This window comes from Myotis brandtii, unplaced genomic scaffold (assembly GCF_000412655.1).
Source record: "Myotis brandtii unplaced genomic scaffold, ASM41265v1 scaffold155, whole genome shotgun sequence".
Taxonomy (NCBI): Eukaryota; Metazoa; Chordata; class Mammalia; order Chiroptera; family Vespertilionidae; genus Myotis; species Myotis brandtii.
In genome coordinates, this window is record NW_005355621.1 from 501,280 (window position 1) to 527,698 (window position 26,419).

Here is a 26,419-nt window from a genome sequence, read left to right on the forward strand (position 1 = left end):
TAGGTTTCAAATGAAAGGACAAGAACAAAGGCAGCAACTCAAAAATTATTTGGAATATTGTGGCACTTCACCCATCTCTGTTGCTTAGAATATATGGCAGAGCAAATGGAACCCTGTTGATATAAACTTTCATTATAGATAACCCTATACTGTACACTCTCCAAATACAGAAAGAAGCCATCCTATCATATAGGTTTCATCTTGAAAAATAATCTAACATAGTCATAGGCTCTGGCTAGTAACAAACTATTAACATCTTCTGAGAATACAGAGAAAACTCTGGAATTACTAGTAAATTCTCTGACGTGCTTTCCCCCTCCCCCCTCCCCATTCAGCATCATCTATGAACACATGTCTGCAAAAGCATCCCAGACTCATTCATAATTAGGAAAAGAAATGGACATGTTGTTTCATCCAATGGACTTTTAGCAGAAAGTGGTGGAATATTTGTTTTTTGTTTTTTTTTACCTTGGCAAAAATGAAGCACAAACATAACATTTCACAGGTGCGGTCCATGCAAATGCATGTTTTCTTATGCGGGGCTATTTCAATCTCACCCCGAAACCACAACTAGCATGCAGGCTGTTTTCGACTACTGAGTGAGAGAGAGCTATTGGCAGTGCACCTCTTCTGTGTCACCGTGATCACTAAGGCAGGAGTATGATTTCACCTTGGATAGAATATCAGCAAGATCTTGTCAGATGCAGGTTTATACAGTGTGGACCTGTGTCTTACTGTTGTTGTTGTTGTTTTAAAGAAAAAGAAATCTCAAAACACAGATCCCTAAACACAATTCAGTTGAAATAGAACTGTTATGCTTTTAGAAATATATTTTAAACTACAGGCTGCCCTGTGTGTGTGTGTGTGTGTGTGTGTGTGTGTGTGTGTGTGTGTTAATGAACATTTTAAAAAGTCCCCACCCCTAAAAATTTGTCAAATTATTTCTTCGCTATTGGTAACAGTCTCACCAATCTGCGATCAGGGTTGACTCTTGCTCAGCTGTGGCTGCTGCGGTCCTCGGTGGGTAACACAACTCTCTGCAGTTAGGTGTTCCAGCTGCCCACCTGGAACCTAGACGACCTGAGGTTCCCAGTCCGTCCTTCTGTCAGTGGTCCCCACAACAGATGCTCAGCGACCCAGCAGTGCCTTCGAATGGGGTTAGCTTGGTGGCCCCATGTTGGCCTTCAAGCTCTGGACCCAGCTGCGCTCTGCTCTGCAGGCCAGTGGAATGTCCTCTGTTTTTCAACAGAAACCCGTGGAGCTGAATTTGCTTATTCAAGGGGATCCAAGGCAGTAGAGGCAGCTCCCTGGCCCAGCCAAAAGCAGACACCAGGTGAAATGTGTGTTTGTGTGGAGCCGGCGCAGCAGGAGCACTGGCACGTCCCGGGGAGTGGTCCCTGCACTGGACGCTTCACACGACGGAGCCTTTGGAAGACGACAAGTGGATGGACTGAATCCTGATGGCCAACGTCCTCTGTAAGTCCTGCAGCACATCCTGGCTCGTGCCTTCGCCATTCTTGTCGTAGAGGAGCTGCTTGAACGCCTCGTTCTCAATGAGGACCATCATGTTTTTGAGAAAGTAGCCTTCACAGTACGCGGAGAGCTCGGTGACTCCGAGGAACTGTGGGGAGTGGAGAAGAAGCGGGAGATGGTTATGGTTCTGAGAGCACCCGATGGCTTCCCTAGGTAACAACGGCAGACACCTATCACCGTGGGTTGACTGTGAAAGTGGCCCTGCTCCTCCACCCTTGGCTATAGTCACACTCTTGGGGCATGACTTTGTAGCTTCTCCATCTAAGGGCTAGAGTCTGTCTCTTGGACTTGTGACCTGCTCAGGCCAACAGAACATGGTAGAAGGGAGAGTCGCCAGTTCTGAGCTACATTCATGTGGCAGGGTGCTCTCTCTCTCTCTCTCTCTCTCTCTCTCAGAACCCAGCCTCTGCCACAAAAACAAGCCCGAGACAGTTGGTCTGGAGGTGAGTGACCACGTGAGACTGAGTGGAGTCAACCCAGCTGTCCCAGCTGAAACTTCTGATAGCAACAGGGTCCAGCCAGGATCAGCAAAGCCAGCCAAGATCAACCAGCCAGCTGACCTTGCCAGCGACTCTTGTATACGAGATAAGCACTCACTGTCTCAACCACTGGGTTTTGTGTTTCTTCGTAACACTATAGATCACTGGCATGTGAAGGGAGTTGTAGACACAATTCTAAGGTCGTTACAAGAATTAACCCATTTAATTCTCACAACAATCCTATGAGTGGGCACTGCCTACCTACCCAATATCTTTAGGGCAGGGGTGATTTTTGCCTCCCAGGAGACATTGGGAAAAGCCTGGTGCTATTTTTGGTTGTCACGAATGGGCTGGTGATGGTGTGTACACCACTGGCATCTAATGGGTAGAAGCCATGATGCTGAACATCCCCACGATGGGCAGTCCCACAGCGAAGGAATTAGCTGGGAAGGGCTCCTTGAAATGACATCCTGCTGCTTTATTTAGATGCCGAGTCATCCTTCTGAATGCTCGAATATTCTGTCCTTTAGACCAGAGATGCGCTTTACGTTGTCAGGCGTGGCATGGTGCGATGACGACGAGGCAGTGATGGTGGAATGAGCTGGAAGACCTGGGTTCCATTTGGGGGTTCCCCACCTTATGAATATGTGACCAGGGCTGGGTCACTTGGCCTCTGGCTTTGGGTTCCTCATTTTCAAAATGGGAATCATGACACTTGCAACACAGACCTGTTGGCGGGGTTCAGTGGAATATGATTGATGGCAGGACTCTGTCATCGTCACTCAGAGGAGGCAGGTTGGAAAGCGGCTAAGGGAGGGGGCTCTGGAATCTGCCTGGGTTTTTAGTCCAGACTTCGCCACTCACTAGCCATCTGCTGTTGGGAAAGTTACTTAATCTCTCTGTGCCTCAGTATTCTTATCCATAAAGTGGGGATCAAAATAATACCTAATGAGCTGTCATTGCGATTAAATGAGATAATACATGGATCATCCAGAACACTGATTGTAATCAGTAGTCACTCACTGTCAGTTGTCACGATAAATGTAGACTATAATTCTTCTTCTTCTTCTCAATAACTTGTATCGGTGACCCATGTGCACAAAGTGGCCAGGTTGTGGTAAGAAGAGTTGACTGTATCTACAGAACCCAGCTCAGTTACCTGGCCTGTAACCTTGAACTCGCTGACATCATGTGCTGATCCACTGAGCCAACAGCCCAACTGTCTACATAAAGACCACGTGAAACCAAATCGACAACAACAAAACAACCTGACTAAAAAAATGGGCAGAGGATCTGAATAGGTATTTTTTCCAAGGAAGATATATAGACAGCAAACAAGGACAGTAAAGGTGTTTAACATTACTGATTATTAGAAAAATGCAAATCAAACCCACAATAATGTACTACCTCATACCTGTTAGAATGGTTATCATCAAAAGGACAAGAAACAAGTGTTGGAGAGGATGTGGAGAAAAGAGAACCCTTGTACACTGTTGGTGATATTGTAAATTGGTGCAGCTACTGTGAAAGTCAGTACAGAGGTTCCTCATAAAATTAAGAATAGAACTACCTTATGATCCAGCTATTCCACTTCTGGGTATTTATCCAAAAAATATAAAAACACTAATTTGAAAAGATACATGCACCTCTATCTTCATTGCAGCATTATTTACAATAGCCAAGACATAGGAACAACCTGAATGCCCATCGATAAATGAATGGATATAGAAGATGGTTATATATATATATATCTTCTTCTACACACACACACACACACACACACACACACACACACATACACACACACACAATGGAATACTACTCAGCTCTAAAAAAGATGGAACATTGCCATTTGCAGCAACATAGATAAACCTTAAGGTTTTATTATGCTAAGTGAAATAAGTTGGACAAAAAAGAAAAAAAGCCATATGGTTTTACTCATATATGGAATATAAAACAAAAAAGAAATGAACAAACAAAAATAAAAAACAAGCCCATAGCTACAGACAACAGATTGGTCGTTACCAGAGGGGAAGTAGGTTGAGAGAGGGTATGGTGATGGATGGGAACTAGAATATTGGTAGTGAGCACCCTATAGGGTATACACATATCAAATTATAATGTTGTATGGTTTGGCTCAGTGGATAGAGTGTTGGCCTGTGGGCCAAAGGGTCCTGGGCTGAAGGGTCCCGGGTTCAATTCTGGTCAAGTGTATGTATCTCAGTTGCAGGCTCCTACCCGGCCTGGGCCTCGGTCAGGGCGTTTGCAGGAGGCAACCCATCGATGTGTCTCTCTCACATTGATGCTTCTCTCTGTCTTTCCCTCTCCCTTCCACTCTCTCTAAAACTCAATGGAAAAATATCCTCGGGTGAGGATTAAAAAAATTAATTAAAAAATGTTGTACACTTGAAACTTATATAAAGTTATTAACCAATGTTACCACACACAAAAAATTCTTCCACAGTGCTGGAGCAAACATACAAAAAACCATGTGCAATCTTGTACAAATCAAATCACTTTTCTGGGCCTCAGTTTTCCAAGCTACAAAAAGAGGGGCGTAGACTGGAGGGAACCACACTCAGGGTGCATTTGGGATGTGGACACACCAGGGAGTTCTGTGGTCTCCGAATGACTGGGGACTGTACATCAGACACTTGTCCATGTCCACACAGCTAACTACTAACGGAACTGGGACCAACACTCTCATCTCTCAGACCCGCGATTTTAACCTTTTCATCTCATGGCACACATAAACTAATTACTGAAATTCTGTGGCACACCAAAAAATTATATTTTTTGCTGATCTGACAAAAAATATGTATAATTTTTATTTATTCACACTGGACAGCTATTGTGTTGGCTGTTGTCACTTTTTTTTTTAATTTGACAATCTAAGGGAGAAGAGGTCAATGCCTTCATGTTTTAAAAATTCTCGCGGCATACAGGTTGGAAATCACTAGACCAATGGTTGACAAACTACAGGCCTGCTACGTGTTTTTGTTAATAAGGTTTTATTGGAACACAGCCACACCCATTCATTTACATATTGTCTGCGGCTGCTTTTGCACTGCAATGGCAGAGTTAAGTAGGTACAAAAGGAATCGTATGGCTTGCGTGAAAATATTTACCGGGCCCCTCACAGAGAAGGTTTGCCGGCTCCGGAGCCTCTGATGGGACAGCTTTGCTGGTTAAGAAAGGATGGCTAAGCCGAGCGTTTAAGAAATGGGCTTCTCATCTGCATAAAACTCCACAGCTGTCCCAGTTGGATGGCGTATAGAGGTAACGTTGCCATGGCCTTGCTGGCGCTTGGAACGTGGTGGTTAGCAACTAAATGCCTGCATTTCCTGTGGTTCTACACCAGGTGCTGGTTTCTTTCCTTTTGTTCTCTTTTACTAAATCAGCCCCCGTTTGCAGCACGATCCGTCAGTAATAGAATCCACACGGCACGTGGTCATTAGTGGGGGGTGCAGTGTCCACAGCGCAGGGGAGCAGGGCAGGGGTGCGGCACTGCCCAGGCCTCCATGCCCGTGTTCCAGGAAGGACAGGCGTCTGCATTGGAAACACTCCAGGATGTGGCCTGGGAGGCCGAGGCCGGTGTCTGTAAATGGCAAAGCTCTGGCTGCAAAGGAACCTAAATGAAAGAGAATACTCTGCCATCGAAGTTCTCAGCCTGGCACAAACGTGCGCCCAGCCGGGGCTCATGTTGCACGGGGCTGCATTACTAAATAACCAGATAGCGGCCGAGGCTGCCTGCCAAGGAGCGTGAAGAGATTAAAACGGGGTTGTGGAATGCAGGCCTTACCACCAAGGTGATGGGCCACGGCAAAGCCACGTATGATGTGGGGTTCACAGGGCATGCGTGCCCATGGCTGGGGGTGGACAGAGGACCACAGACTGATCAGGCTCTCTTTCTGGGTAGAGAGAGTCTTTCTGGATGCTTTTCTGCCAAGTAATCAGTTCAAGATTTTTTTTTAAGGCTGTGTCCTGAGAAACCAGATTTTGGTAAAACTGTCACTTAACCAAAACACCCAGTGCTGTGTGTGTGTGTGTGTGTGTGTGTGTGTGTGTGTGTGTATGTGCAAAAGTGCATTGTGTATGTATGAAGTAAGTAGGCTGCTGTACTTTTGATTTACTGATTACCAATCAGAAAATATTGAGTATCAAGGATCGTTGCAAATATTCAAACAATTTTTAGGCCACACAGTAAACCCAAAGTTAAGAACCTGTGCTTTGGAGTCAGACAAATCTAGGTTTATACTCCTGGGTACATACCCCAAAGAACTGAAACCAGAGGCTCGAACACAGGGGTTGTCCACCCATGTTCACAGCAGCATTACTCACAATAGCCAAAAGGTGGAAGCAACCTAACTGTCAATGATGGACGAATGGATAAACACCACGTGGTGTGCACATACATTATTCAGCCTTAAGAAGGAAGGGCATTCTGACACATGCCAAGACATGGATGAATCTTGAGGACACGGTGCTAAGTGAAATAAGCCAGTCACAAAAGGACAAATACTGTGTGATTCCACTTCCAGGAGATACCTAGAAGAGTCAGACTCACAGAGACAGAAAGTAAAATGGTGGTTTCCAGCGGCTGGGTGGAGAGGGAGATGGGGAGTCAGTGTTTAATGGGTACAGAGTTTTAACCTAAGATGAGAAATCTGGAGACGGAGGGTGGTGGTGGCTGCATAACAATGTGAATGTACTTAATTGAGCTGAACTGCACATTTAGAAATGGTTACAGTGTGAACTGCATGTTACATATATTTTACCACAATAAAAAAACAACAACCCCTCCATAATAGCTGTGTGACCTTAAGCAAGTTACTTCCCCTCTCTGTGCCTGTTTCCTTATTATGACATGGGACCGGTGATAGCATTTATCTAAAAGGGTTTTGGTGAAGATTAAAAGAGATGGTGCAACAGGGCTGTTAGCACAGGAGCCTGCACATGAGAAGGAACTGTTGAATGTTGGTTTAAGACAGAAAATAACATCTCACACGCAACCTGGTTTTTCCCGATGAGCCACGAGGGAATTATTCACATCAGGTGTCACTCCGAAGAGCTGTGGATGTCCGAGGCAAGGACACTGAGCTCCAGTTATCAAAAGCTTTTCATTTGTTTTTGATTGATTCCTGATCTTACCTCATTATTTCTTCCCAGAGAATGTGAATCCCTGGTCCTGAGCACAGGAAACAGCAGGAAGCGGCACCTGGGCTAATTAATCCTCTTGGTCCCAGGTCCCCACGTGTGAAACGAACTAGATTAAACCCAGTGGGTCCCGAAAACGGGAGTGAAGACTGGCTGTGGCGCTGAAGTCACAGCAGTCACCCTGGGAGCTCGTTAAAAATACAGATTCCTGGGCCCCACTGCCGGGACCTGGCTGTGGCCGTGGAGGGCGGGGGGAGGGAACTAAGCAGATTGAAACTCTCCCCTAGTGATTCTGATTAGTAGTGTTAGACCCACCTGTCCCTGGCTCTCCCCCGTCCTGACACCCTGATCTCAACCTTGGCCACATCCGAGAATCACAGGGGGAGCTTAGAAAAACACCCTTTCTCCAGGATCCCCCAAAAGAGCTTGTTGAATTGCTCTGCGAGAGGTCCCGGGACCAGGGATTTTAGGTGAGCGTCCAGGTGATGCTCCTGTGCGGCCCGTGCTGGCAACCATGGCACCAGAATCGCTGCGAAGCCACATATGGGCCTCCCCCAGAGTTTCTGATTCTGGAGGTCGGGATGGGGTAGAATGTACACTCTGAACAGGTTCCCTGGGGGTGCTGACGGTGCTGGATTGTGCCCACACTCTGAGAACCTCTGTTCCAGAACCTGGCTGCCCAAGGTGTGGCTCCGCCCAGTCTCGGGGCGGGGGGGACTTCCCCTGGGAGCTTGTCACACCTGCGGCTGAAGCAGCCTGCAATGCGGGGCATGTGCGCATGGGAGCACTCGGTAAAAACAACTCTGCTCCGGGGACCTCTGGGTTCCCGCTTTCATCTGGAGGGGAGGGAGGAAGGGACGGCATTATTCCAGAGCTGGGAGGGTGCAGGCGGGTCAGCCCTGGGTAGCAGGCCCGGCCTGGGCTCTGCCTGTCTCGGTCTGACTGTGCAGGGACACCTCGCCTGCCCGCGTACGCGCAGGGTCAGCTCGGGCAGCGCCGGCGCCCTTACCTTGGCGTGGTTGTAAATGTCCACGCAGTTGTCCGTGTTGATGCCTTTGGCACAGATAATCTCACAGTGTCGCTGCAGAGCCTCCAGCTGGAAAAATTTAGCCGCAGACAGAAGCTAAAAACCGTAAAAGAGCCTGTTAGAGGTTGGGAGGTGGAAGGTGAGGAAAATCCCTCGCTCCACAGCGGTGTCCCGAGGTGACGGGCCTGGGAATACTGTGGGTACGTCGTTTTCATTTTAAAGCGCAGAGGTGACGCGGAGGAATGAGACACAGCAATGGAACTCTACCGTGGGGAAGGTGGCTCAGGGGAGGGAACCAAACTTACATCTACTAGAGCAGGAGGTCGAGCAAAATGCCTAAAACGGTTCTGTCCAGAAATCAGGGTGAATGGTGTCAGCTAGCAAGATGGATATGGACGTGGCTGGCTCCCTGTTCATCTAGGACTCCACTCAAGTATCACCTCCTCCAAGAAGCCTCCCAGACCACCTCATCTCAGGTGGCCCCCCTCCATCTCCGCCTGTCCCCCACGACCCTGTCTCTCTCCTCCTCACAGCCCTTCTCACACCAGACATGATGTCATGCCCGTCGCCCTCCCCAGCGTCTGGGAGGGCGGGGATCACTCTGTCTGTTTGCATCAGTGCTGTGTCCCAGCTGGGCAAGTGGCCTGGCAGAAGTGTGCTGAGAGCTGAGAGACGGACAGGCTTGGGGGAGGAGAAGAAAGAGCTAAAATGCCAGTCAAAGGGACACCTTTGGGGAAAGGCTTGGGGCGTCGGGGGCTGGGTGAAATGCTTTTTTTAAACAAACCCTTCTGTATTATTTACATGATCTAAATCTACGCTCATTATTTTGATTTGAAAAGAATTTTTAAAAATGTTTACAGCCTGGCCGGTGTGGCTCCGTGGATTGAGCGTCGTCTGTGCACCAAGAGGTTGCTGGTTTGATTCCTAGTCAGGGCGCATGCCTGGGTTGTGGGCTTGATCCCCAGTAGGGGGTGTGCAGGAGGCAGCCAACTGATATTTCTCTCTTATTGATGTTTCTATCTCCCTCTCCCTCTCTAATCAATTAAAAGGAAAAAAACCCCATAAAATTACACCAGGACTTGTAAAATTGTGAAATAATTGAAGAAAAAAAAGTTTACAAAAGAGCCTGTGTCCTGAGACTGTAGCCTGGGGCTGAAGGAGAGGAGAAGGGTCAGAGGGGTGGTCCAGAGAGACAAGAGAGTAACTTTTTGTGAGGGGGAGGGTGGCAGGGGGACTGACCACTGAGGGCCGTTTACAAAGCACTTCATCCTGTTATCTCATTTACTCAGGAAGCTTTCGTGGAGAAAAGGATAAAGGGGCCACACAGTGAGGACACTGCTCTATGGCACCCGCTATGTGCCAGGCACTGTTCTAAGCACCTAATACACAGGCACTCTTAAAACCCTAAACACCCAATTCGGTAGAATTATTACCCCCATTTTATAGGTGAGGAAACTGAGGCTCAGAGCAGTTAAGTACTTGTCCCAGATCACACAGCTCAGAGGGCAGAGCCTGGATTTAAACCCAGTCTGGCCCAGAGCCCACACTTTAACCGGTGGATGGGGTCGCCTCGTGGACAACCGGTAGCGTGCTGACATCTCTGCTCGGCCAGGGACCCTGGGCTTCAGACACCTCAATGGGGTCCTGTGCCTTGCTCAGGAGCAGAGTGATTTGGGCTTTTGGTTCAAAGCTTCCAGCTTGGAATAGGAAAACCTACAAGGGTTCCACTTCGAGGAAGGAGCAGGGGAGATCTTGGCCTCCGACAGAAAAGAGCAGGAACAGGTCCCCTGCCATGGGCTGAATCCCCGAGGCAGACAGGAATGAGGGGCGGTTGGGGTGCTGTGGGAGTGAGGGGCGGTTGGGTTGCTGGCGGGAGTGAGGGGAGGTCAGGGTGCTGCGGGAGTGAGGGGCCGTCAACCTCAGTGAAGCCAGGAGAGCTTTGTAATGGTCTCCCAGCTTCTGCTCAGGGCCAGAGCTGGGATTTGAAGGCTGTTTTTAGATGATATAATTCTCTTACAAATGACCAGGGACAAGTCATCAAGGATAGTTCCTGACGAGGACATCGAGCCCCAGCCTCTTCAGTAAATTTCCTTTGCCCCCTCCCCCTCCCCAACCACCCGGAAGCCAGTTAAAACTGGGTTCAGTGAAGGGGGTCTGCTAGTGCACCAAGCACCCCACCCTTCCACGAGGAGTCAGACAGGACCCCCAAACCTGCATCCAAACGAAAACCCAACACGAGTGCTCCCAGGCCTGCTGACGTGTGCCGTGACCTGAGTTCACAGAGGTGCCCTCCATCCCCCCAGCGCCACTGCGGATGCCTTACCTCCATTATCTCGTTGTTTTTAATGAGCAGCGACTCCGGGCCACCGTAGTAGAGGTACTGCATGACCAGCTGGAAGAAAGGACACAGCGTGCGAGGCGTCAGCCACACAGACACAGTCATCTTAAAGCTGCACTGAAATCAATTCATTCTCCCAGAACGTTAATAAAGGCCAAACCAACAATAACAACCCCAAGGGCTGTTGACAAAGCACTTCATCCTGTTATCTCCTTTACCTGGGGCTGGGCCGTGGCCCAGAAACCCTGCTCCTCCCTGGAGATCCCTGGCAAATGGCATTTAAACGGGGCTGCCCCACGCCCCCTTCAGACGCTGTCAGCACAAGCCTTTTCTGCAAGGGGGTGAAACGCACCGTCCTTAGGCCGCAGGGCCTGGCTGCGGAATTGTTTTTCTTGGCAGCTGTCGACCTGCATGAAGCCGGGATGCAAACGGCACACAGCCTCATGGAGGCCCCGCGTCCAGGTGCAGCCTCAGCTGCGTCTGGCTCCGGCCCGCGTGTGATGTTAAGCGGTCGTGGAGAGAGGAAACGCAAGGCAGCCTCATTTACTAAACTCCTTCGGTCAGCATGGAAGTGAGGTGAACAGGCCCCTGGGAGCCTCCTCCTGGGTTGGATTCAGCCCGACTTGGCCTATTTCAAGCCACAAATGAGGCTTTTCTTCTTTTATGGGGAAGGCGGGGCGCAGACAAAAGCCCCAGGGCGGGGGAGGGGGGGCGGTGCTGCTCCCTGCCCCTCACAGGAGCTTGAGGCTCCTATGGCCGGCAAGCCTTTCCCATCAGAAGCAATTACAGGCCTCCATTGCTCTGGGCAGTGCTTTGCCCTGGATGGTCTCTTATTCCTCGAATCTGTTGAATTTGTTGAGTGCCTATTGCAAGACAGGTTCTTATTTTAGGAACCTCCCCAGTTAGTCCCAGGCCTAACGGTGTAAGTGCCCCCTTCCGGGCACCCAGAGAGCTGGGGACACGTGCACGTTCCAGCATCTAGCTCCTGCTCCAGACTCTAACGGGCCTCGGCTTCTCTCCTCAGGCCTGGGTGGCTTTTAGGGAAGGCCCAGGTCGCCACCGCAGGGAGGCAGTGAAGAGAACAGGTCTGGGGGTCTGAACCTCAGCTCGGCTGTGATGAGCGGTGGGCGCTGGGGCACATCCTGCCTGTAAGGTGGGGGAAGAGCTACTGGGAGGGGCAGCTGGGAGGGCCCAAGGAGATGATGGATGGCAGTGGTTCTCAGGGTGGCCCCTGGACCAGTAGTGTCGGCATCACCTGGGTTCTGGTAAGACATGCACATTCTCGGGCTGCAGCCCAGGCTGACAGAATCGGGGATTCTGGAGGCAGGGCCCGGGAATCTGCATTGGAACGTGTTTTCTGTGTTTTCACAAGCCCCCTCTGCCCTGTGGGTATTCTGAAGCTAAGGTGTGAGAACCGCCGTAACTGAGAGTGCTGGGGTAATGGGAGGAGGACGAGGCTCCCCAATGCTGATGCCTGGGCCTCGGCTCAGAGTCTGACCTAAATGGTCCGATTCATGGCCTGGTTATTGGGCACTGTCAAAGCTCCCAGGTGACTCTAACATGCAGCCCAGGTGAGAATCACCGGCTTGGAGCCTTACACAGAGGAAGCGCTCAAGGATACCAGTGCTCCCACTTGGGAAGTGTACTCCAGAGCCAGACCTGCTGGTTCAAATCCTGGCTCTGTCACTAACTAGCACTGAGACTAGGGGGCGCATCATTTAAGCTCTCTGGGCCTCCGTTGTTTTATCTACAGGAATGGCCAGAATCATCCAGATAACCACGTGCAAGCAGAGGCCGGTGTCTCATTCACAGTTGGAGCCCCATTAAGGTTTCTTCACCGCCCTCCCCACCCCGACCCTAAAGCCAAGCAGCGGTTTCATGGAAACGTTTAACCCCAACAGCTGCCGCCATTCCAGAAGGGACTGTGGCCACTTTGCTCCCAGTAGGAAATGTGGTGAGGGGTGGGGGTGAGGGGCTGGGAAAAGGAAAAACAGGCACTGGGATGAGTGTGTGTGGGGGTGCCAACTCCCAGGCCCATCCTGGGGCTCCAGCCTCCTCTCTGCTACCCCAACCCCAGGCGGACGGCTCACCCGGGCTGGCTTGGCACCCCTTTCATCCGCTCCCCAATGCTTAGTGCAGCGATTCTCAACCTGTGGCTCGAGACCCCTTTGGCGGTCGAACGACCCTTTCACAGGGATCGCCTAAGACCATCCTGCATATCAGATATTTACGTTACGATTCATAACAGTAGCAACATTACAGTTATGAAGTAGCAACGAAAATAATTTTATGGTTGAGTCACAACATGAGGAACTGTATTTAAAGGGCCAGAAGGTTGAGAACCACTGGCTTAGTGCCAAGTAGTCCATTCAACAGGGACTTAGGCTTAGCAGGGAGGTGGTGTATCAGTTATGCCGCAGAAAATAACCCACTTGATGAGGCTGAGGGTGTCTTGCCTATGGCTATTTGGAGAGAGTTCTTTATTTTGAAGTTTCAACATAACAAGAAAAGTGCACCTCTAACGGTGGAAATGCAGACTTCGGGGCTAGTGCGAGGGCACGGTCTCCCCGGCAGCCCTCTGAACAGCAGGCTCTGAGGCACCGGGCCCAACAGTGGAGGGAAGAACCAGCATCTGGCCTGTCTTCTCCCCATGTGGCTCACACCGGGTGGGCCCAGTGTGTCCTTTCCATCTCTGCTATCCCTGAAGACCCAGCCAATGACTGACAACCCCTTTCCCTCAAGCGTACCCCACGACCTCCCACTTCTGTGCCTCTGTTTATGTTTCTGCTGTTCCTGGAAACCGAGGTTCAGAAAGCTTGGGCGATTTGTCCCAGGTCCCAGGAGGGACACTGCTTTTAAACAGGGGGAAGAGTCGGTTTAGAGAGAGGGATGTAGCATGTGAATCCCGGAACGCAGCCCTGCCTTCCAAGTCCAGAGGAGGACCCGGCTCCGTGACCCTGGTCCCCGCCGGCCCGGCCTCCTGCTCGTCTCTGAGATGTCTCTTCAACTGTCTTAGAATGAGAGTCTCCCGAGGCTTACTCGAGTCTTACCCACCTGCTTACTCTTTCCTTCCAGAATTGAATGGGAGGAAAGCAAGGTTCAGTTCAGACTCTGCCAAGCACCATCCCAGCACCCCCACGTTGGCCTGCTAACCCTGGCTGGCGGGAGGACAGCACGAGGGACCCCGGTCTCCCCTGCAAGCCTGCCCTGAGAGGTGTAAGCAGCCCACCAGGCTCCAGGCCCTGGAGGAGACTCAAAGCTCCAGGAATAGGGCTGCAAAGCCGATCCAGGGTGAATTTCTATGAGCTGCAAGCAGGCCCTTGTGGGGCACAACATATGAATGGAGCATGAAGGAGGGTGGGAAAGGGAGAAGGCACCCCCTCAGAGATGCCACGTGAACCACAACCTGCCGTTCACGGTACGGACGCCCCCCAAATGGGAGAGAGACAAGGTAATGCCACCTGACCTTCGACGAAGGCACCTTCCTTTGCTGCTTACATGAGGCTCCTGGTAGGTTCAGATCAGGGTGACAATGACCTTGGATTCCCTGCAGCCCACTGGTTCCTGGTCGCACTGGGCTCAACCAGTTCTGGGACTTTATCTGCCCACTGTTCCCCTTTCTTAAGCCCTAAGCTTTCCTTCCTATGGCTCCCCAACTTCTCAGCCCTCAATCTTTCAGCTAACACCTCACCCAGGACACCTTCCCCAATTCCCCTGGTCTGAGTTGTCACAGCACATTGGCTCACTCCTCTCTCTCAGCCCCCATCACGTTATACTATAATGAAGTAATTACTCAGAGTTACCCCCTCTGGACTGGGAGTCCCCAGGAGAGGACTGTTTTTTACCCTGTGCCCTGGGTCCCAGCACAGTGTCAGGCACATAGTAGGGGCTCAATTAACAGTGTAGGGGTGAATGCATGGCAAGTGGGAAGGGCAGTGTGAGGAGGGGGCCGGGGTGCAGGAGACTGATGGTTTGTTGCAGCAGCTAATCCACAGGCCAAGGACTGGAGGGAACCACCCGTGCCCTGGGCCCACCCAGCAGGGGCTCACCTGAAAGATGGGGTACTTCACATAGCCGATCTCTATGCAGCTGCTGTCATTTGTTGGCTTGCTGGAGAGCAGCGCTTTGAACCTGAACAAGATCACAAAAAGAGAAAAAGACTCACAAGCACACCCACAGCTGGCAAGAAACTCGGCTCTTTTATCCCCCGTCTCTGACATACAGCAAGGACATCGCCACAGATTTCTTAGTTTAACCCTCCCCTCCCTGTAGGATATCGCAATCCAATCTGAAGTTAAACCTCAACTTAAAAGAACAGTGTTGCTCTAGCTCAGTGGTCGGCAAACTCATTAGTCAACAGAGCCAAATATCAACAGTACAACGACTGAAATTTCTTTTGAGAGCCAAATTTTTTAAACTTAAACTATATAGGTAGGTACATTGTTATTAACTTAATTAGGGTACTCCTAAGGCTTAGGAAGAGCCACACTCAAGGGGCCAAAGAGCCGCAGGTGGCTTGTGAGCCGAAGTTTGCCAACCACTGCTCTAGCTGGTTTGGCTCAGTGGATAGAGCGTTGGCCTGTGGACTGAAGGGTCGCAGGTTCGATTCCGGTCAAAGGCACATGCCCGGGTTGCGGGCTCAATCCCCAGTAAGGGGAGTGCAGGAGGCAGCCAATCAATGATTCTCTCTCATCATAGATGTTTCTCTCTCTCTCTCACTCACCCCTCTCAGTAAAAATATATTAAAAAAGAAAAAGAAAAGAACAGCGTCATTTCTCAAGCAGGTGATTAGAAAAGAGCGAATGCCTTTGAAAACCCCATCTGTCCTGCAGGGCCCGTCACAAAGGCTGCCTCCTCCAGGGAGCCTTCCTTGGATCCTTTGCTGCTCACAATAAAAATATATTAAAAAAGAAAAGGAAAAGAACAGCGTCATATCTCAAGCAGGTGATTAGAAAAGAGCGAATGCCTTTGAAAACCCCATCTGTCCTGCAGGGCCCGTCACAAAGGCTGCCTCCTCCAGGGAGCCTTCCTTGGATCCTTTGCTGCTCATGGAGTTTTCCAATCCCGCCTTCCCCCGCCCAAACAACCGCTGCTCCAGGCCGGCTGGGACCTGTGCCCTTTCTGCTTCTGCTGCATCCTCGGAGCCCGTGCCTGTCCGATGCATCGTGGGTACTGAATCAACATCTGTTGACTCCCTAGGGCTTTCCCATGGCTGACCTTCTGCCTGAGGTTTTAGGTGCACTCTCCTGCCATCCACTAAACTACATGCTCCTTGAGGGTAGAGAACCTGCCACTGGAACACACTGATACTCAATCTATTTAGGAATAAGCTCTGTGTTTCTTTTTTTAAAAAAATTAAACGTTTAATCTTGAAATAATTATAGATTTATAGAAGACATGCAAAGATAGTTCCTGCTTACCCGTCACCCAGTCCCCCCTGCTGTTAACATCCTACACAGCCATGGTCTCTTTGTCCAAACCAAGAAACGAACATTGTCACAATATTGATCTGTTTTTTCAATAGTATCATAACTAAGAGCTATGCCAGAGACGGCATGTTTTTCTTGTGGTGGCAAAGCTGACACGTGGGGTTTGCATTTTGTTTGGGGGGCACCATGGATGCCAGGTTGCTCTCAGGATCCAGGGAATGCTGGTCAGACACATTCCTTAGCAAGAGTCCTGGAAGTAGGTTCTTACCCTGGGGCCTGCCTCTTCCTCATTTCAGCATCACCCTCTCCCTGGCCCAGCCTCACTCCTCCTGGTCAGGTCCTTGGACCACGCGGTTCCACATGGTCAACCCTTCTCATCTCAAACCGAAAGGCAGAGAAAGGGCAGTGGCGGAGCTGGCTGAGGGTGTCAGACTGTTGTCCCCTCCACAGTCAGGGAAGAGGAAGGTTTATAGAAGACATGCAAAGATAGTTCCTGCTTACCCGTCACCCAGTCCCCCCTGCTGTTAACATCCTACACAGACAGCCATGGTCTCTTTGTCCAAACCAAGAAACGAACATCGTCACAATATTGATCTGTTTTTTTCAATAGTATCATAACTGAGAGCTATGCCAGAGACGGCATGTTTTTCTTGTGGTAGAAAAGCAGACATGTGGGGTTTGCATTTTGTTTGGAGGGCACTGTGGGTGCCAGGTTGCTCTCAGGATCCAGGGAATGCTGGTAGGTCAGACGCATTCCTTAGCAAGAGTCCTGGAAGTAGGTTCTTACCCTGGGGCCTGCCTCTTCCTCATTTCAGCATCACCCTCTCCCTGGCCCAGCCTCACTCCTCCTGGTCAGGTCCTTGGACCACACGGTTCCACATGGTCAACCCTTCTCATCTCAAACTGAAAGGCGGAAGAAGGGCAGTGGCGGAGCTGGCTGAGGGTGTCAGACTGTTGTCCCCTCCACAGTCAGGGAAGAGGAAGGCTCACAGGACCCGTGTATTTCGGTGGCTTATGCCCAAGTTCCCTGACATGTGGAGGGCAGGCCTTTCCAGGCGGCTGTGTGTGAGGTTGTGCATGGCTCGAGGCACCTGGTGGAGGGAGTGCAAACCTAATCCACGCTTCTCCCACGCGCTGCTCGAGAAGCTCTCCCCACACCTGCCCTGTCTGCCTGGAGTCACAGGCGCCGAGTCACACAAAGGCGCTGATGTTTATGCCGATGGCTGCCCACTATTCTTTTTTTTTAATTGTAAGAAAAAAACACAGAACATGTCATTTATCATCTTAACCATTTTCAAGTGTACGGTAATGTTGATGTTGAGTATATTCCCATTGTTGCACAGCCAATCCTAGAACTCACCAGGTGCTCATTAAACACTAACTCCCCACTCCCCCTCCCAGCCCCTGGCAACCACAGTTCTTTCTGTCTCTAAGGATTCGCCTCCTCTAGGACCACATATAAATGGAATCAAACAGCATTTGTCTTTTGTGACTGGCTTATTTCATTTTGCATAAGGTCCCCAAGGTTCATCCGTGTTGTAGCCCGTGTCCGAATTGCCTCCCTTTTCAAGGCTGAATAACACATGTGTACACCACACTGAGCTTATCCATTTGGCCACTGATGGACACCTGGGTTGCTTCTACCTGCTGGCTATTGTGAATAATGTTGCTATGATACAATGCACAAATGCCCTGCACTCTTTTTTTGTTAATCCTCACCGAGGATATTTTTCCATCGATTTTTTAGAGAGTGGAAGGGAGGAGGAGAGACAAAGAGAGAAACGTGGACGTGAGAGAAACCCATTGATTGGTGGCCTCTCACACGTACCCTGACACAATCCTTCAGTCTGCAGGCCGATGCCCGATCCACTGAGCCAGACCGGCGAGGGCTGCTCTGTGCTCTTGAATCCTGATTAGGAGAAGATAATCTGCCAGTCTGGTGGAGATACCCCCAGAATTGAACTTCAGAGCACAGTAAAAGCCACAGCCACACTCGTAATTCACCTGCTCTCCAAGCGGACGTACATACCTCGGAGAGGCTGTAAATAACAGCACTCTGTGAGCATAAAACGGTCTTCCTTCCACCAGGAAGGTGACATCAGACATTTCTTTATTGTTGAGGAAATGAGGGTCTGGAAGAGGAAAGGGAAAAAAGGCAGCGTTAGCAGAGAGAAGGGTGAAGCTTGGATTCCAGGGGATGAAATACTCATTGGTGAGGCAGGGACCACACAGAGCAGAATTGATCAAAGGAACACTCACATCACCGAAATCCAGTTTTTCATAGGAAATCGTCATAGCTTATTCGTGATTCGAAGTGGCACTTCCCCACAGAAGACTGACCCACAGCCCGAGTTCAAGTGGCTCCCAGGTGTGAAAGGTAAACACCTGCCCACCTGGCCTCGAAGACTGTCACCGCCCTGGTTTCCCTCCTCTTCCCCAGCTCAGTGTCTTCCTTGCTGGTGGAAGTGGGTGAGAAAAGCTGCCCCCTTGCCACCGTGTTCCAGGGTTTTTGAAGTCCAGGCTCTTCTTTCCCTGGGTCAGTGACAAATGAGCCAGTCCCCTGCCTCATCTCCAATCCTATCCTATATAACAAAAGGCTAATATGCAAATCGACCGAACAGCAGAATGACTGGTCGTGATGATATGCACTGACCACCAGGGGGCAGACGCTCAATGCAGGAGCTGCCCCTTGGTGGCCAGTGAGCTCCCATACGGGGAGTGCCGCTCAGCCAGAAGTTGGGCTCACAGCTGGCGAGCCTAGCGGTGGTGGCAGGAGCCTCTCCTGCCTCTGCAGCAGTACTAAGGATGTCTGACTGACGGCTTAGGCCCGCTCCCGCTGTCAGTTGGACATTCCCCGACGGCTCCCGAACTGCGAGAGTGTGCAGGCCAGGCTGAAGGTCCCCCCTGAGTGCACAAATTTTGTGCACCGGGCCTCTAGTAAGAACAGAAGATAGAACCAGTACTTATGGGGCACTCATGATGTGCCAGGCGCTGTGCAAGCTGGTCTATCACATGTCAGTTCATTCATTTTTGGGGGGTAGGTGTGCATTTGAGGAAACTGAGGCACAGAAAGTTACAGTGACTTGCTCAAGCTGGTGACAGATGGGGAAACCGCCTGGTGCAGCCTCATCACCACCATGTATCTGCTCTTTGCCTCTCCCTCCGGCCTGCACACTCTGGGGAGGAGGCGGGGGCACGCGCGGAACCTTGCCTGTCCTTTCCAGGTCCTTTCCTCTGTCTCTAGCACAGGAAGGCGGTAGAGTATAGTTAGAATGTGGGCTCTCAAGTCAGAAATCTCAGTGACCTTGGGCAAGTTATTGAACCACTTCGTGCCTCAGTTTCTACTCCTGTAAAATGGGAATAGTAGTACCCATTATATGCTGACATCCTAGAGTCATAGTGAGCATTACATGAACTAATTCAATGAAACATAAATTAATGGCTGACACATACTGCCCCTCAGGGTTAGCAGAACATCTAGATGCTCAATTGACACTTTTTGAATGAATGGAAGCATGCTCTGGCCATTGCTTTAGAGCAGCGGTTCTCAACCTTCCTAATGCTGCGACCCTTTAATACAGTTCTTCATGTTGTGGTGACCCCCAATTTAATTGTTACAAATTGAACATAATTAAAGCATAGTGATTAATCACAAAAACAATATGTAATTATATATGTGTTTTCTGATGGTCTTAGGCAGTGATGGCGAACCTTTTGAGCTCGGCGTGTCAGCATTTTGAAAAACCTTAACTTAACTCTGGTGCCGTGTCACATATAGAAATTTTTTGATATTTGCAACCATAGTAAAACAAAGATTTATATTTTTGATATTTATTTTATATATTTAAATGCCATTTAACAAAGAAAAATCAACCAAAAAAATGAGTTCGCGTGTCACCTCTGACACGCGTGTCATAGGTTCGCCATCACGGGTCTTAAGCGACCCCTGTGAAAGGGTCGTTCGACCCCCAAAGGGGTCGCGACCCACAGGCTGAGAACCGCTGCTTTAGAGTCATGTTGTTGGAGCTTGTCAAGGACATCGGGTCCCTGCTTAGCCTGGGGACCTGCTTGTTGTTGACGGGCCCTTCCCCAGGGGTTATAAGGTTTGCCCTGAAACAAAACCCAGCTGCTCCCTGGGTTTAGGCTGCTCTAAAGCATTGAGGGAGGAAACCCACCCCCTGGGTTCCTGGGGACCGACCCCCAGCTATTGGGCCCACTCTGTCTGACTGCACCTTGAACCCCTGGCCTGGCCCCATTTTTGCCCAGACCTTGGACCCAGAACTGGCCTTCCTGGCTGATTCTCCTTACTCAGCCCTCAGCCCCTATGCTTCCCCAGATGGTGGTTCCCCCCTTATATTCTCTGCCATCTCTTCCCATTAAGGAATTTTAATTTAAAACATATTAGAAAAGCATAAAAAAATCAAAATCACTTGTGATCCCACTATCTTCCAACATTTTTATTGCTCCCCACCCCCTGCCCCAAACTTCTAAAACTAACCAGGTAAAAGGCAGTTAGGCTATAGAGGAAGACCTCAGAGTGGACAGCCACTCACTTCTACACTTGCTTTAAAGACTGTTAGCAGTTTGGAGTGACTTTCTCCCTCTTCTCAGCAACCTGCCTCCCTCTGCTCACTCTCTCTCACTCCCACTGTCCACCTCCAACCACCACCCTAGCCTGCTTCCAAAATTGCTAATATCTCCTCCCTTTAGCTCCTTTTACCATTCTCTCCCAGAATTCAATGAGATGGCAGGACAATGTATCACAAAAATCAGGCATGTGCTCGGCCACTGGTCATAGTCCCTGCCACTCCCTACTGTCTTACACTGAGCCCATTTCACTCATTTATATGACTTGCCTGGCCCTAGAGAGATGCCAGTGTAGGACCCTTGTCACTGATAAGTCTCATCTGTCTTTTAAAGTAGGTCCTTAAGGAACCACTACTTGACAACCTTTAGTTATCCTAGCTTGGAATTCTGTACTGAAGACGCAAAACACTACATGTTCCATATTCCATTTATTGATAACTAGAGGCCCGGTACACAAAAATTTGTGCACTTGGGGGGGGGGTCCCTCAGCCTGGCCTGCGTCCTCTCACAGTCCAGGACCCTTCGGGGGATGTCTGACTAATGGCTTAGGCCTGCTCCCCACCTAAGCTGTTAGTCGGACATCCTTAGAGCTGCCACAGAGGTGGGAGAGGCTCCCCCCACCGCTGCTGCGCTGGCCAGCCATGAGCCGGCTTCTGGCTGAGCAGCACTCCCCCTGTGGAAACGCACTAACCACCAGGGGGCAGCTCCTGCATTGAACATCTGCCCCAGATGGTCAGTGAGCGTCATAGTGACTGGTCATTCGCTGTTAGGGACAATTTGCATATTACTCTTTTATTATATAGGATTATACATATATTCTACCTTTTTTCTTTCATATTGTGAGCTTTGAGCCTCTCAGGTCTGCCTTTCTTTTCTTGTTCTAACCCTTGGAATTCCAAGGCTTGGCAAGAAAATGAGGACCTTAAAATTGCTGATGGAAGAAATCTCAGCAGGTTCAGGAGGAAAAAAACTCTTCCTTCCTCTCCTATAGCTACAGGAAAGCAGAATTTATGCTGTGTCATTCAAACAGCCCTGGCAAATATTCGCTCTAACAAGGGTGTCTAGTAAGACACCTAGATGTCAGATTATTGCTACGTGGTAAAGCCTCTTTATTTGATTGGTCCTTATAATTTGTTGCACTTAGAATATCTTAATTAACACCTGTTTTCTACAAGGTGTTAATTACTTGTGGTTTGGGTACATCCTGGTTGGCTCACAGGAATGGGTGTAAAGAACAAGAGACAACCAGTGGCTCAGCAGCTAGTTCTCCATGTAGCAAGAAGTCGTGTCACTGAAATTCACCAGTTATTCACGACAGCCACAGAAGTACTTTCAAACACGTGCATGAATTCAGCCTTTTCACTCATTTAAACTAGCTCACCTGTTTCAAAAGTGGTGGTTTTGCTAAAGAGTAGAATTTTCAGATGCTTCCATTGACCAAATGTTTCCCAGTCTTTGCAGGAAAAGGAGCTGGGAAGCAGGAAAGCCCCCCAATCTCCATTGGAAAAGGAACCCTTCCATATTAAGATATGAAAGCAGCTTTAATATTTTATGACTCCCCGTGCAGCCAGGAGACAGGCCCCTGTAACAGGAGGCTCATGGGTCAGGTTTCAAGGCCGCCGAGTATTTCTTTGCCTTTTTTTTTTCCGGGCCAGTCAACCGGCTGCAGCAGCCCCAGGATCCTCCGAATGAAATCAGTGCCTGATGGAAAGGTTTCTTCTGGAAAATCCCAGAAGCTGAAACCGCAGGAGGATGGGATCACGGCTTCAGGAGGAACCCGGTGCAGACTCCCAGTGCCTGCCTCCTGGGGCGGCCTGAGGATGACTTGAGATAGGGTCGGCCACGAATTGGCTGGGGCGGCTCAATGCAAGTGTCTGAGAAGAATAGAAGCGAGGACTGCTGCTCTGCTGGGAGTCAGGGCATTGGGTCTCCTCAGCTCAGGTATGTTCCCCTTGTGTGTGTGTGTGTGTGTGTGTGTGTGTGTGTGTGTGTAGGGGGGGCGTGGGTGGTCTGGTTCCCCTCCCCTCCTGGCTGCCTGCACTGGACTCCATTAGAGGAACACCATGGCCTGTCCCTGTCCTCTGTTCGTCCCTCCTCAGGGGCCACTGGGGAGAGCTGCCACGCACAGCTCAGGCTTGTTTTATTATTTTTTACTCCAATATTAGTTTTATTATATTTTAAAAAACAACAAAATTTCTACCTATGAGACTCCCCCCCCCCTTAATACTTCCCATTTTATTACATTCAATATTGTGCATTAGTTTCAGGTACAGCGTCGTGGGTAGAAAGCCATGCACCTTACAAAGCAGTCCCCCTGGTACTTCCAGTGCCCACCTGGCCCCGTACATGGTTATTACCCCGTTCCCTGTGCTGTGCTACGTCTCCAGGACTGTTTGGTAACTGCCAGTTTGTACTTCTTCATCCCTGGATGTTTTTCACCCAGTCCCCCAACCCCCTTCCCTCCGGCAACCACCAGTCTGTTCTCTACATCTCTGAGTCTGTTTCTGTCTTGTTTGTTCGTCTATTTTGCTCTTTTGATTCCACATGTAAGTGAAATCATATGGTATGTGTCTTTCTCTGACTAATATATTTCACTTCGCATAACAGCCTCTAGGTTCATGCATCCCGTTGCACATGATAAGACTTTGTTCTTTTTTATGGCTGAGTAATATTCCATTGTCTATATGTACCACAGCTTTTTTAAAAAAAATCTACTTATCTATTGATGGGCACTTGAGTTGCTTCTAGAACCTACCTGTCTGCAGGGTCCAGAGACCTTCTTGCTGCCACTGCCTGCAATCTTTCAATGATAACAAGAAGGTATTGGTGGGTCTCCTCTTCCTCTAACTGAAAGGTTACAGGCAGTGAAAGGTAGATGCTCTGACATACCTTTTCCTAAGGTACAGCCTTCAGTCTCATCACATAATCAAGGTGCTATCCTGACCTCCGCCTGCCTGACTCCAGGACTTATCTTGTCGGCCCTCGAATATTCCCCACCCTTCCTTACAGCGTTTGCTTCTTCCCTGTCTTGAAATCACCAAGCAACACCCCTGGCAGAGCAGGGCCCGTGACACACTCACCCAGGCGCGAGGTCTGCTTCCGTTTGATCTCCGTGAGCTTGGGGATGGGGTAGGGCCCGTAGCAGTGAGTGAAGATGACACACAGCTGCTGGCTGATCACTTCGTTCTGAGGAAAAGAGAGAACAGCTCACCTTGCTGGGGGCTGTGCACAACCTCAGGCCAGATGTTGCTGGGAAACGCGTTCCCCAAGGGAGAGAAGCCCACAGACTTATCTCGGGCTCCAAGAGAAAGCAATCCCCCTGGACATCACTCATCCTGTTTGCCCCGGCAGGCCCTGGAGCTGCTAGCTTGTTTGTCTACTATTTCCATGGGCTCATTGGCAAAAGCTTAATTTGTCATTAAACCCTTTTCTCTTGCTGTAATCATTTCCTACGCATGGGAAAGCAGGTTTTGTAACTCCTAGAATGGAAAATAGGTTTTTACCCCAAACCTGCTTTTATCAATACTCCGAAGTTCTGGAAGCCGCTAATTATCCTAAAAAGCCCAGCAGAAAGCCCTCCTGGCCCCGTGACTGCGTCGCCGTTGCCGAGACTCAGGTGGCCCTGATGCAGCTTCCCTCGGAACTTGATTCTGGTGCTGAGGCCTTTCGGGATCAGGGGTGCTCAGCCGGATCATTTCTCAAAAGAAAGAGGGGGGGGGAGGAGACTTCTGCGGTGCAGAATGTCAGCTGCCCCTGATTGCTCAGGGGCCAAGGAGCCTGCTTCCATGGAGCTGCCACCTGCGCGTTCTTCCTCTTCCCCCTCGGGGCTCGCCGCTGCTCACAGGTCTCCCTCCAACCGCAGGTGCGCAGGAGGGAAGCCACGAATCACAGTGTTGGGGTGCTTTCCATTGAGTGAAGGGGTTGAAACTTGGGGCTTAAAGGGGCAGTTAGATAGAAAGACATTTGCAACATATTTTAAAAGTAGGTTACAACACAGTTTGTAGCCTGTATTTTTTGCAATAAAGCCCCACGTATATATTTAGATGGACAGATCTCTAAGGGGAAGGTCGGGAGAATAGCTACCTTCTGTGAGATTATGATGTTTTCTTTTTAGCTCCTGTGCCCACCCTGCCCAGGGAGTTATATTCTCTGCAACAAACAACTGTTTGTAATGAACCCAACAAATATTATTTTTGACTTTAAAAGATGGGGCTGGGACAGCTTTGGAGTGTTGGTGGTTCAAGCCCTTCGTGAGTCGACTCCTTTGTGCGCCTGAAGCAGGAGGATACAGCTCAGCACATGAAAAGCAGTCCAACCCTTTGATTCAGTGGATGAGATCCCCAAAGGCACCTCGTCACTTCAGATGGATCCTGAGGGGACGCACTCATCTTGAGTGGGAAAAGGGACGCTGCTTTTGAAGAGGAGGCCTTAGAAACAAGGACATGAAATGCTCCTTCATGTAACACCCGCACGGTGATTGCCTCCCTCCCAGCTTCAGGCGGCGGTTCTCCAAGTGTGGTCCCCACGCCACACCATCAGCGCCACCTGGGAGCCTGTTAGAAACGCCCGCCCTCAGGTCCCGTCCCAGACCTTCTGCCCCAGAAATGCTGGGTGAGGGGCCCAGCAAGCTGTCTTTTCACACTTTTTTTAAAAAAAAATATTTTATTGATTTTTTTACAGAGAGGATGGGAGAGGGATAGAGAGTTAGAAACATCAATGAGAGAGAAACATCGATCACCTGCCTCCTGCACACCTCCTACTGGGGATGTGCCCGCAACCAAGGTACATGCCCTTGACTGGAATCGAACCTGGGACCCTTCAGCCTGCAGGCTGACGCTCTATCCACTGAGCCAAACCGGTTAGGGCCACACGTTTTAAGGTTTTTTTTTTTTTTAATCCTCACCTGAGGATGTTTTTCCATTGATTTTTTTTTTTTTGACAGAGGGGAAGGGGGGGAGGAGAGAGAGAGAAACATCAGTGTGTGAGAGACACATCGATTGGTTGCTCCCCGCAAGTGCTTGGCTGGGAATCTAACCTGAGACCCTTTGGTCCTCTGGCCGATGCTCTAACCTCTGAGCCAAACAGGCCAGGGCCATTTTCTGGTGATTCCGATGCTCCCTGAGGTTTGAGAACCACCGGTTTCATGGACTGGAATCTGTCGTGGGTGTGAAGTGGGCCGGGGGCTGTAAATGGGTTTCCTCTGGCCTAAGGCTTTGCCACTCAAATGTGCTCCATCGACCACCAGCAGCAGCAGAATCGCCCGGGAGCCCACATAATGCAGACAATCACCTGAGGCCAATGAATCAGGGTCCACAGTCACATGCTCTGCACACGGGTGTTTGAGGAGCAGAATCCTGGCCCCTAGCAGACGGCATGCCCTAACCCAGTGGTTCTCAACCTTCCTAATGCCGTGACCCTTTAATACAGTTCCTCATGTTGTGGTGACCCAACCATAAAATTATTTTCGTTGCTACTTCATAACTGTAATTTTGCTACTGTTATGAATCGTAATGTAAATATCTGATATGCAGGATGTATTTAGGCGACCCCTGTGAAAGGGTTGTTCGACCCCCAAAGGGGTCTCGACCCACAGGTTGAGAACAGCTGCCCTAATCCTTTGGGCTGTGTCATGAGCACTCCCACTCGTGAATGTGTTACCTTATAGGACGAAGGGGAATCTGCAGGAGTCATGAAAGTGACTGATTGGTTGACCCTAAAGAGGGAGATTACCCTGGGTTATCTGGGTGGGCCCAGTGTAATCACACGAGCCCTTAAAATGAGGTACCCTGCAGGCCTCTCTTGGAAAATGCTGGGTGTTGAACTTGGGTTCTCAGGACTCAGCTGCACAGAACTAAATTCTTTTAGCTTA

At 49.8% G+C, this 26,419-nt stretch overlaps 1 protein-coding gene across 1 annotated transcript in view; it reads right to left on the reverse strand.

Moving 5' to 3' along the window:
- Positions 1 to 436: 436 nt before the first annotated feature.
- BTBD11 (BTB (POZ) domain containing 11) overlaps positions 437 to 26,419 on the reverse strand; it is a 280,948-nt gene continuing 254,965 nt past the window's right edge. Inside the window, exons 12-17 of the mRNA XM_014535984.1 lie at positions 23,631 to 23,736; positions 17,993 to 18,095; positions 14,584 to 14,665; positions 10,520 to 10,588; positions 8,179 to 8,292; positions 437 to 1,621 (exon numbers count right to left, since the gene is read on the reverse strand). Of these exons, the coding sequence (XP_014391470.1) occupies positions 1,412 to 1,621; positions 8,179 to 8,292; positions 10,520 to 10,588; positions 14,584 to 14,665; positions 17,993 to 18,095; positions 23,631 to 23,736 (684 nt within the window). The 3' untranslated portion in view covers positions 437 to 1,411. The remainder of the gene's footprint in view (positions 1,622 to 8,178; positions 8,293 to 10,519; positions 10,589 to 14,583; positions 14,666 to 17,992; positions 18,096 to 23,630; positions 23,737 to 26,419) is intronic.